At 41.7% G+C, this 12,101-nt stretch overlaps 2 protein-coding genes across 2 annotated transcripts; one reads left to right on the top strand and one right to left on the bottom strand.

Moving 5' to 3' along the window:
• Positions 1–1,083: 1,083 nt before the first annotated feature.
• On the bottom strand, positions 1,084–7,068 carry LOC113561591. The gene is given in 5 exon segments (XM_026968099.1): positions 1,084–3,410; positions 3,470–3,688; positions 3,974–4,225; positions 5,035–5,553; positions 7,047–7,068. Coding segments are annotated over 5 exon segments (3,000 nt in total). The 3' UTR covers positions 1,084–1,422.
• Positions 7,069–9,375: 2,307 nt separating this feature from the next.
• LOC105274815 lies at positions 9,376–11,535 on the top strand. Its single transcript, XM_011331254.2, has 2 exons — positions 9,376–10,216; positions 10,709–11,535. The coding sequence occupies exons 1-2, from the start codon at positions 9,376–9,378 to the stop codon at positions 11,533–11,535; spliced, it is 1,668 nt and encodes a 555-aa protein (XP_011329556.2).
• The last annotated feature ends 566 nt before the right edge of the window (positions 11,536–12,101 follow it).

The following is a 12,101-nucleotide window of genomic DNA, read 5'->3' as shown; positions in this document are numbered from 1 at the left end:
GATCGAGGTGTCGACGGACTGAACGGGAGATCACTCTGAATGCCCCGTATCGGAGCCGGCGAGGCAGCGTACCACGACTCGAACGTGGAGCGGCGGTCAGCGACGCGCGAAAGATCGAGATTTTGTACAAGTTCTACGAATTTTTGTGTTCACTCGCGGGACTCATTACTCGTACGATGAGGTTTCGGTCTTGAGCGGAGATCGCAAACGCGAGAGAGAACCAAATGGTCTGAGCGCTCTAACGACTATTGCGTCTGCTAGATACGTGCTGCTCCACGATGGATTGGTGAGCGACTGACTGGTCTATTGTCGAGCATTGATTGCTCCGATTTAGCGGAATTTGTCCTTGTTTTTCTCTCTTGTTCGGCAAGGTGACGCTGTTTGTGAGAAGCCGGAGCCTTCCGTCCCTCTCACTCCCTGCTAAAAGTCAGCTGATAAGCGAGACGGAAAGCACACACGGTTTTGTCGCGACTCGGCCAAACCATAATACGAACCTCGAGACAAATAACTCGACGATTCGACGATTCCATCGCTTTCGAGCGAATTAGATCGGTTTCTCGAAGGTTCGGAAAATATTCAGCCCGAATCCCGAACAAATAGATTTTCGGGTTTGCATAAATACCCATTGTAGTTGGTGCAATTTGTTGATATCATTAGTTTTGTAGAGTTCTTTTTTGAAAGAACTTCGGGCGCGTAGAGTTCTTTTTTGAAAGAACTTCGGGCGTGTAGAGTTCCTTTTTGAAAAAAACTTTGGACGCGTAGAGTTCTTTTTTGAAAGAACTTCGGGCGTGTAGAGTTCTTTTTTGAAAGAACTTCGGGCGCGTATACTTGGCGCTTTTTTTGTACCTTTTTTTAAAAAGGTAATTTTATTGTGATTTCACACATTTTGTAGTGTGAAGTATCGTTCTTTTTTATAATATATGAGGAGATGAATGCCATAAACAGATGTATGTAAAAATGGTGAAAGTATTTATAATTAAATGTCAATCAGATTTTTATTAAAATACGTTAAATATATTTATTTACTATCAAGTTTTTGTAAGAATAATATATAAATATCTTTAACACCTCTAGGCCATTGTGTTTTTTTAATTTGTGCATCATCAGCTTCAGTCCAATTACTAGACATTCCTTCTCTACATATACTCGTGTAATGACCATCCTCAATACATAAACCACTATGAAATATAGCATTTATAAGCTTATACATTTGTCCAGCTATTAAAACTTTAGTTGTAGGAATAGTACATATATTAAATTTACGTATTGCTTTCACCATTTTATCATCTTGGGATGAAAATAATACTAAACGAATAATAACTATATCTGTCGTTACCGTTAATTCGTTCTTAAACAAAATAGCATTTCCTGTACACTGTTCGCATGACCCATCTGATTCACACCAACGTGAAAATGTAACATTTAATAAATCATTAAGAGTATAGCTTTTTTTCCCAAATTGTTAATAGGTATTGAAATAACTACATCCTTACAAGTAAATTCCTTTGTATAATCACAAGATTTACATCGACTAGTAAAAGTTACTTGATGCTCTACCAGTTGTCTTATGCAATCATATTTAGTGCACAGGATTGTAAGAAACTCGAATACATCACGTTTTACATTTATTGAAAACGGTTCTCCTAAATATTGCCGTACTGCATATGTATTCAAATTGCACATTCCATTTTCATATCGATGCATCAACATTCTTAAAACATCTGAGTTATTACACTTCACCAATTGTTTTCTAATAGGACTTAAATGCATTAGACATTGTAATGCTGCATTTGCATAACACGAAACATTGTCTGTATTTTGTAAGCCATGTAAAACCCAAGCAACATTTTGCCGTAATTTTTGATTTTGACAATTCTCTTGAATTGAAGCAAAAACTTTTGACAATGCCCATTGAACATCTTTCACTTTGCGATAGCGTTCTTTTGCAACAGTAATTACTTCTGCTTCTTGTTTGTACTTATTTCTTAGTCGATTATATTCCCTAATAGCTTTTTTATCAGCTGTTACTGACGAAGGATCATAGTTAATTAAATGCAACCCTTCTAGAGACGTTACTCGTGATAATGCAACATAAACTTGACCACAATTAAATATAGAGTTGCCTATGTCCATAATAGCACTTTGTAAGCTCAATCCTTAACTTTTATGAATAGTGATTCCATAACTCAGACACAATGGAAAATGTTTTCTAGTAACAAACGCTCTATTCACCACTTGAAATTTAACGCTCACTCTTTCAATTAAATATTCTAATCCTGATGGTAAAAGAAGCTTTATTTTTTCTACATCACCGGTAGACGTATCTTGTACAACTGAAATTACCTTAGCAATTGTACCATTCACAAGACCTAAGGTAGCATCAATATTACGCCTTATCATAACTTTTGCTCCAATCTTAATTGCAATTTCTTTTGAAAGTCCAGCAGTTTTAGAATTATCATCATCATTATTCGATAACACTTTTGATACTTTCTTTCTCACATATGGTATACAGTCAATCGTGTCTTGGGCAATTAATAATATCTCTTTCGAAGCAATGCGGTTTAACATTGCAGCATTAAGAACATCACACATATGACTAGTAGGCAATAAACAAACAATGTCCAACGGAAAATCATTAATAAAATTACATAATTTGTTTAATCTAGATTCAAAAGAATCACCTTTAAACGATATTTTTCGATTTTCAAGAATCTCGCAATCAGACTTTGTCAATAAACCAATACGAATTCTTGACAACAACTGTCGATAAGAGTCATCCCCTTGCTGACGCATATTGATCGTCAACTCATCATAATCAAATAATGTAGTCCATAAATTAACAGCAGTTAAAGAACCCACACATTTATTAATTTTGTCATTTGGTAATCGTACAAAAATAGGATCTTCATGTAAAGGAGGTAATTGAAGCAGATCGCCAAATAAAAGAATGTGCTTTCGACCGAACCAACCGTCTTCACAATCATTGGTATTAAATATTTCAGACAATCGAAGATGTATATACATTAAAGGCAAATTAGATATCATTGACACTTCATCAATCACAAAAAGAGCAACATCCTTGAGATCTGCTCGTAAAACTTTTAACACATGATCAGACAATTGTTTATAGTTTGGAGTAAGACCATGTTCAACAGGTAATTGAAGCAATCTATGAACTGTCAAACCGTCTATATTAAACGCTGCTATGCCAGTAGGTGCTGCTATAGCGGTATCTTTATTGAGATATTGTTTTATCCAACACTTAATTGTTTTAATTAAGAAACTCTTTCCAGTTCCACCTTCTCCGCTAACATACAATCGTAATATCGAATTATCTGACCTTATAGTATCAATGACTCTATCGAATGTTCCTTTTGATCCGTATTTAATTGTGCTATCATTTGAGAAACATTAATTGTCTTATCTATTTTATTGCCAAGATCTCTAAAATCTTGCATTGCTTCACCAGCTTCTATATTTTGAACGCCTATCGGATTGTCAGGGTCATCCTGAGACACGTTTTTTTGTAATTCTTCATCTAGTAATTGCCGAACTAACTCTTGCGCAGTTTCAAATGCTTTTTTTAATTCTTCTAGCTTTTCATGGTATTGCAATGCCTCCGTAAGATGCAGTTTTACTTTATGAAATGATTCCGCATAAGTATCACAACTATCTCTAAGATCCTCTAATTTCCGCCATGGTTTAAACATAAGCAGTAATGAAAAGAAATATTCTTCCGGTCGATTATTAACATTATGTTTATAATGATTAATAAGACATCCACGTTGACGCCGTTTAAGGTAATGACTATTATCTATTTTATAGTATTCAATAATATTATTTCGCGGTTCGATTGTCGTGATATCATACCATTGTGCGAATTCATAAAGAGATACAGATTCTAATTCTTCCGGTCTATTCGGATAATAATTATCTACTAAAAATGGATGAAATATATCTGTAGATTCACCATCAAGAGCTTCAATTTCTTTACGATTTTTTAATTTCCTCTGCCGTATTACATTAACATCTAACCATTTAATCGGCGTATTGCGATCAGTCCCATATAAAGGAATACCTAGCAACGTATCAGCAGCTTCAAGAGCTCCACATTCTCTATTGCTTATGGATCGTAAACCAAAATTCCATAGAGCACTTGCCAATGATTTATTTTTATCATTCTTACAATTGGCAAGATCAAAATCAGATAACTCACTTTTTGCTGCTTTATTCAAATATTTGGTAACGTACCAAGTGAATAATGTCGATTTTTCACCAATAAATTGTATATCCATATTTCCTTCCCATGCAGTAAGAATAACAGGATTATAATCATTAATATTGACTTCATTATTTGTTCGAGGAAGATCGTACAATCTGCTTTTATGTTTTGTTTTCTACCTGCTATTACAGTTGGCACATCTCTCATATTTAGTGTTTCAGTAACGGGACGAGGAAATCCAAACCGACACCTACGAACAACTTTACGTCCTACTTTTTTAGAACGTAGACAATAATCATTATGTTTGTGTTGTTGATGCGTATCAACGCTTCTGTACAATAATAGCGAAATATTTTCATCTGGCAGTTTGCAGCTTATGTATTGTGAAATAAAGTTAGAGACTTCTTCAATAGAAGATTCACCGAAAATCGGTGCATCTTTAATCCAAATTAGTAAATGGAAATCTTGTATACCTCTACCTTGATATTCTCGTCGCCAAAAATAGTGTGTTACTTCACCGATCGGACAATCTTTGGAACAAAGAAAATCAAGCATTGCTCGAAATATATTATCAAGAAATCTCGACGTTGATACAGGATCTTTAGCAACAAGTGCACTGGTACTCAATGAAGAGTTTTGCCATCCATTTACTTCACGAATATATTCACCTAAATCGTCCCATAGCCATTCATTAGGACTTAATGTTAGAAACCATGTCGCAGGTCCGTAATGTTGTGTCATACAAGACAAATCACTTCTCGGTCTACGTCAATATTGTTCCGTATTTCGAAGTGAAGAAAATATTGTACTTAAGTCGGACTCCAAAATTTCTTTCGATATAGCATCTAAACATTCCGCAGCCGTGTAACGACTCTTTGCATCAGGTATATTCAATTTATGATAAATTTCACGACGTAACTGACGAATATTCGCCCTATTTAACTCGAAAAACATGTATTGGGGTTCTACTCTAAATCGCGAATCCATAGATGTCAAAAGACATTTAATAAATTTATATGCCTGAAGTTTCACCGGTCTACTTTCATCACATTGGCCATTATGACCTTTTACGAATAAATGTGGAAAACACATCACATCCAAATTTTTTTCACGATTATCCAAGGGTAAATCTTCAATTTTTACCACTTGATATGTGGTACACGCAGTTTCATTTTCTTTATTTTCATGTAGAGGAATTATAGTATAGTGCTCGTAATAACTATCATCTTTATCTTTTTGAGTCAGCATTGCCTTGCGTTGGTCATCTAATGTAACTTCTACATCATTTTCTGTTTCTTGCATTTCAAATTCCACATCATCCAAATTTCCTAAAAATAATTTATCGTGACTTTCGGGCAGTACAATTTTAGAATATAAAGGGTTATTATTTTTCAACCATGTTAGAGCTTCGAATACTTTTTTAATATCCACTAAATCTTCCCAAATAATTTTTTATTTAGTTGGAACATTTCGAAGTAAAATAAATTCGTGATTTAGGTTTATTGGATCAGTGTTAGAACATAATTTATTCAAAGTCTGTTGTAAAGGAAGTGATAAATGAAATGTTCTACTTTTAACTTTTTGTATCTTTTGTCTTTTAGGTATTTTCTTATTAGCAACTATTCCCATTTTAACAACAGTTTGAAAAGCTTTAGCTCTTTGTATAAGCAACTTCTCAAATTCATTAAGAGACGATATTACTTCAGGTACATCATTAACAGAGAGATTATTTAAAATGCAGTAGCAGGCATCAAACCCTTACGAAATTTCCCATTACAATAATGACATATGTATTGCAGATTAATTTTTTGTTGCTCTACATATGCCATCAAATCTTTCCAAATTGGATTATCTCTCTGTGTTTTTTGAAGTTTTGTACTAATTTTAGAAACATTTCTTTTATAACAAAGTCTCTGACACGATATACAAATATACTGCGGTGTGTCCAGTGAACGTTTTTTCAAAACCGTAAATGCATTATGATATTTAGAAATAATATCATCACTCAAAATTATTTCAGTTTGCTGATGCTTATACATATCTGCTTTTTCTTGTGCTGAAGTTACAATTTCATTTAATATACTCAAATCAGCAGAATATAATGCTTCGTCCAAATACAATAATTTTTGATAAAAATTCTTAAGTTGATATATAAAACGTTTAATATTTCTTACTTTGGGGAAATGAGGCGATAATAACTGCATTGGAACAGACATCGCTTTACAAAGATTTAAATCAATATAACAGCTATGCGCATGGCCTAATTTATCATTTGAAGTTTTCACAGTACATTCATAAATATTTTGCATGAGTTTTGATACGTTCTTTAAAGTACACATATTTATAGCTTCTAGAAGTTTTTGATATCGGAAAATTAGAAGCGGATTATTAATTTTACATAAGGAACTGCATAACCATGATTTTTTTGCTCTTGCTTCCATCAAGAGTAATACATTTTCAGTCTGTCCTTTCATATTTATTATTAAAGGTTTCGTTATATTGACTTCAGATGAAATTATATCGTGATAAGCAGAATCAACAAAATAATTTTCGGAGGAAGCTGTATGTCTAGATATGCCACACAGCGCACGTAATTTGTCATCAACTGTAGAACATTCTGCAACAACAGTCAAACATGTTTCTGATTTTGTTCCTACAATTCGGTGACACATCGAACTTTAAGGAATAAACCTCGAAAATAAGACTGCTACACTAGACAGTCACATGTACATATACACAGCGTACCCTCATGACAAGTCTTTGTCTTCGTTCGCTCTGTTACTCACAAACATGTTTATCGAATTCGCGGATTAGGGCCTACCTTCCACGAAAACGGTGGTCATTCTGTGTCTCGAGTTCGAACGAACAAGCGGATAGCGGGCACTTTACTCTAATAAATCTCAAGTTGTTGTGTAACGCTCAGAATTTTAAGAATCAACCCGTCCATCCAATCCAAAATCGACAGAATCTCCAACATCTCTGAACATTCTGGTCCTTCGAGCCGGATTCGTGACGGTTTACCAGTCTCTTCGCAACGTTACGGATTCCATCGCGCTTATCATATCTCGGTCGCCTCAGTTATCATCACTCGTATGCATCTGTGCGTGCTTCACTCAAGTCTCTGGCAAAAGCCCGTTCCTCTCTCCGCTGAATCATCATGTTCAAGTTGGAAGCTACCATCCGGACTCAGGCAGACTCCGCTACCGGATCAGCCGCGTCATCGACGACTTCAAGAAGGGCGGTAAGGATAAGATAACCCCTTCATCGATTAACGCACGAATCGAATATCTCGACAGTAGCTGGAAAACATTCCGAAACACGCATGCAACCTTAATCGCGGCACAAACAGAGGAGTTCAAATCGCTCGATTATTTTGCCAACGATCATTACGCGGAGTGTGAGAGTTCCTATTTCGAGAACAAAGACGCGCTCTTAATAATGCGGCAACAATTGAGCGATGAGTCCGTGCCGTCGGACTCGTTAAGTACGTCGACCATAGCTCGTAATGCAGTCACTCGGGCCTTGCCTAAGATCACGTTGCCCAAGTTCTCCGGCGAGTACAATTCGTGACCCGCATTCCGTGATCTGTTCACCTCAATGATCACTGATAACTCCGATCGCGCCGGTGGAAAAACTGCATTATCTAAAGAACAATCTGTCGGAAGAAGCCGCCAAACGTATTGCGAATTTCAACGTTACCGGCGACAATTTTGTTCGAGCGTGGGACGTGTTAGTGGATTGGTACGAGAATTCCCGCATACTCATTACCGCGTACTTCGATCAATTATTCCGGGTCAAACCGTTGACTCGAAAATCCGCTGACGACCTAAAGGAACTCGTTGCGATGGTGAAAGAAACCATGGGCGGATTACAGCCACTCGGCACGACGAACGAACTTTGGGACTACTTCGTCGTGTACTTCATCGCGAATCGATTGGATGCGGACTCACGCGAGGTATGAGAGCTACATCAGGGAAGCTCCACGAAACCGGCTACGTTCCGTCAGCTCGAAGTCTTCTTGGACGGTTGTACCCGGGCACTCGAAATGGTCGCGTCACGCGCGGAAAAGCCCTCGAAACCGAGCACTAATTCGAAGGCTGGAATTCGGTCGCTCACCGCCACTACGAACAAGTGCATCTGCTGTAATGAAGCGCACTACGTCTCGCGTTGCCCCGCCTTTTCTGCAAAATCCATCGCGGAACGGCGAGACTTCGTCAACATCAAGAAATTATGCTTCAATTGTCTAGGCCCACACAAAATCAGTGATTGCCGTACCGCGAAACGATGTCACGTTTGTAACGGATATCATCACTCGCTTTTGCATAGCGCCGGCCCCGCTAATCCGTCGGGCAATAGCGCCCCTTCCACAACTGCTTCTGCACCGAATGCGACGCCGGTAAATTCTGCGAACGTTTTGAGCCACTCCGGTATCGGACAATCTACGACGATCCTCGCCACTGCTCAGGTTCACATAATCTCTCCGCAAGGGCAATGCATCTCGGCCCGCGCTCTGTTAGATCAAGGATCTGAACTCTCTTTCATAAGCGAATCCACCACACAATCGCTTAGAATTACTCGACAGCGCGCGACGATACCAATCCTGGGGATCGGTGCACGACCTGCAGGATTCACTCGCGGAGCGCTGCTCATACGCATTCGTTTGATACCTAATGATACCGAAGAAGTCGACGTGTACACACACGTGCTATCTAAGTTAACCGGTTGCATCCCGGCTACTCCGATCGCCGACGCTGCGTGAAACCATATCGCTGGCCTGTCATTCGCTGACCCGAACTTCGTTCATCCAGGCAAAATCGATTTAATCCTCGGAGCTGACGTCTACGCGCGCCTTCTGCGACCTGGACCGGACGCGCTCCGGCACGGAGATCCACATCAACCAAGCGCGCGAAATACGATGCTCGGTTGGGTAGTCTCTGGGCCCGCCGGTCCGCCCGCTGACATTGTACCCCGCACCGTATCGTGTCAGCGAACCTTCAATGGAAATCTCGATCACGAGCTCAACGAGATACTGTGCCGCTTCTGGACTCAGGAGGAAGTTCCCTCGTCCCAGGCCGCGCGACTCACCGCCGATGAAGAACAGTGCGAACGGCATTTTCGCAACACGCACTCACGCGACGCATCAGGCCGCTATGTGGTACAGTTGCCCTTTCGGACTCCGAGGCCTCCTCGGTTCCTCGTACTCTACGGCGTGCCACATGCTCCGACGATTACAACGTCGCCTCGAATCGGACGCTGATCTCGCCCGATTATATAACGATTTCTTACAAGAGTATGAGGCCCTCGCACACATGACTCGGGTCGGCACCACCGTTTCAGATTCGGAGTCCGGCTATTTCATTCCGCATCACGGAGTGTTAAAGGAAGGAAGCACGACCACGAAATTGCGAGTCGTATTCAACGGGTCCAGCCGAACCAACACCGGATATTCGTTAAACGACTGCCTACACATAGGCCCGAAACAACAGCAGGAACTGTTTGACGTGCTACTTCGATGGCGTCGGCACGCCTACGCCTTCTGTGCCGACGAGAAAATGTACCGACAAATCTTGGTGCATCAGGAGGATCGACGATTTCAGCAAATACTCTGGAGCGCTAGTGGACCGTCGATTATCTTTCAGCTCAACACGGTAACATACGGGCTAACCTTCTCTGCATTTGCTGCGATACGTTTCATAAAACAACTCGCGTACGACGAAGGCGATCATTATCCAGACGCAGTTCTCATCCTTCTGGAGGAGATGTACGTCGACGACGCCCTTTCCGGTGCCGACACGCTTTCGCATGCCCGCACAAAAGCATCGCAATTAGATCAGCTCCTCAAGGCGGGCGGATTCACGCTCCAAAAATGGGCGTCGAATGACCAAGCCGTGCTTGCGGATATCGACTCTCGCCGTCACGCGGCCCCCGCTCCTCGCGAATTCCACGATGAGTCATTCGCGCGTGCCCTCGGACTCTCGTGGGACCCGTCGGGTGATATTTTCGTATTGAGACCGCGCTTCAAGGCGGCCTCTCTTCATATCACAAAGCGAACGGTACTTTCGCGAATCGCACAATTGTTCGACCCGTTGGGTTGTGTTAACATATTAATATGTATTTAGGTTGTTTAATCGGATATCGATCATTTTAATGTATGCGCCAAAATATTCGCTAATATATGTAAACACACGTTCGGCGGCGTGCGTGTTCCGTATGATTCGGCCTTTTGTATTGTCGAGCCACGTAGCAAATCAGTCTGTGACGATCTGTCCTACATGAAAGACTATATAATATACACAGAGCTATCCAGTCATAAAGTATTTTCTATTATTTATTGTGTGTGACTTCACTTGTAACAAACACCAACTCATCTGCGCACCATCCCTTCTGACATCCAAGCCGGAGTAACACGCTGCCACGCGGAGTTCATCAAGCCCGCATAGTATTTCACCGGAGTCACCGGATTGAGCATATTTCATATGACAGGTTGGATCTCACCCGTCACGATCGTCGCTAAATTATTTATGCAGGAGCTGTGGCGAATTAAGGTGGAGTGGGATGAGCCCCTCTCAGATGAGTTCGCCGATCGGTGGCGCGAATTCGAGGAAGAACTCGAGACAATGTCAATCACCATCCCGCGCTGGCTCGGCACGTCCTCAACGAACCTAACTGTCGAACTCCACGGTTTCTCGGATGCCTCCCAACAAGCTATGGGCGCCGTCATTTATTTACGCGTTACGACCTCGGCCGGGGTTAGCATCGCAATCGTGGCAGCGAAGAGCCGTGTCGCGCCCATCAAGAAGAACACCATTCCGCGTCTCGAACTCAGCGCTGCGGTTCTCTTAGCACGGTTACTTGTTCGCGTCCAAATGGCACTCAAATTAGAATCAGCCTCGGTTAACCTGTGGGTTGACTCGAGCGTCGTACTGGCGTGGGTTCATGGATGCCCATCAAGATGGAAGGAGTTTATAGCCAATCGAGTCGCACTCATTCACGAGCTCGCTCCCGCTGCTCGATGGCGACACATCGCAGGCCGCGAAAATCCGGCTGATTGTGCGTCACGGGGCATTTCTCCAACGCAGCTGCTTACCCACCCACTGTGGTTTACAGGCCCACCTTGGTTATCCCAGAGTCATGAACGGTGGCCGATCATGTCGCCTCCAATTCCTTCTACACATCAACTGGAGGAACGGTCCGTTACCGCTAACGCCACCGCAACACAACGGGCCGCCGCCTGGGATCTCATCGATCGATACTCACGATTAACGCGCTTACTCCGAATCACTGCCTGGCTCAAGCGATCATTAATTTGATTTAAGCGGCAACCGGTCGCCAGCAACTTCGCGCTTACGCCCTCGGAACTTCTGGCGGCTGAAACCTTCTGGGTGAAGCAAACTCAGAGCGAATATTTTGCCGAGGAATTGAAGCAACTATCACGCGGGTCGGCTCTCTCTCGATCGCATCCCCTACTTCGTCTCACCCCGTTCTTGGACAACGAGGGAATCATAAGGGTGGGGCGGTCGGCTCCGTAATGTACAACTCGATCCCGACACCAAACACCCGATCTTGTTGCCAAAAGAATCAACGCTATCTCGCCTGTTGCTCGCCGATGTACATGCTCGCACATTACATGGTGGAACTCAATTGATGCTCACGGTGCTCCGCCAACGGTACTGGATTCTGGGCGGACGAGTACCCGTGAATTCCTACGTACGACGATGTGTAAGGTGCACCCGATACCGAGCCGCCGCAGCCAAGGAAATGATGGGTCAACTTCCGTCCACTCGGGTCGTCCCAGCACGACCATTCCTCCACGCTGGAGTCGATTATGCCGGGTCTTTCTAGCTTAAAACCTGGCGAGGTCGCGGTAACCGCACTG

The sequence above is a fragment of the Ooceraea biroi genome, chromosome 3 (genome assembly GCF_003672135.1).
Source record: "Ooceraea biroi isolate clonal line C1 chromosome 3, Obir_v5.4, whole genome shotgun sequence".
In the NCBI taxonomy this organism is placed as follows: domain Eukaryota; kingdom Metazoa; phylum Arthropoda; class Insecta; order Hymenoptera; family Formicidae; genus Ooceraea; species Ooceraea biroi.
The sequence above is the reverse complement of the archived record's forward strand: the minus strand, read 5'-3'. Positions and strand labels throughout refer to the sequence as shown.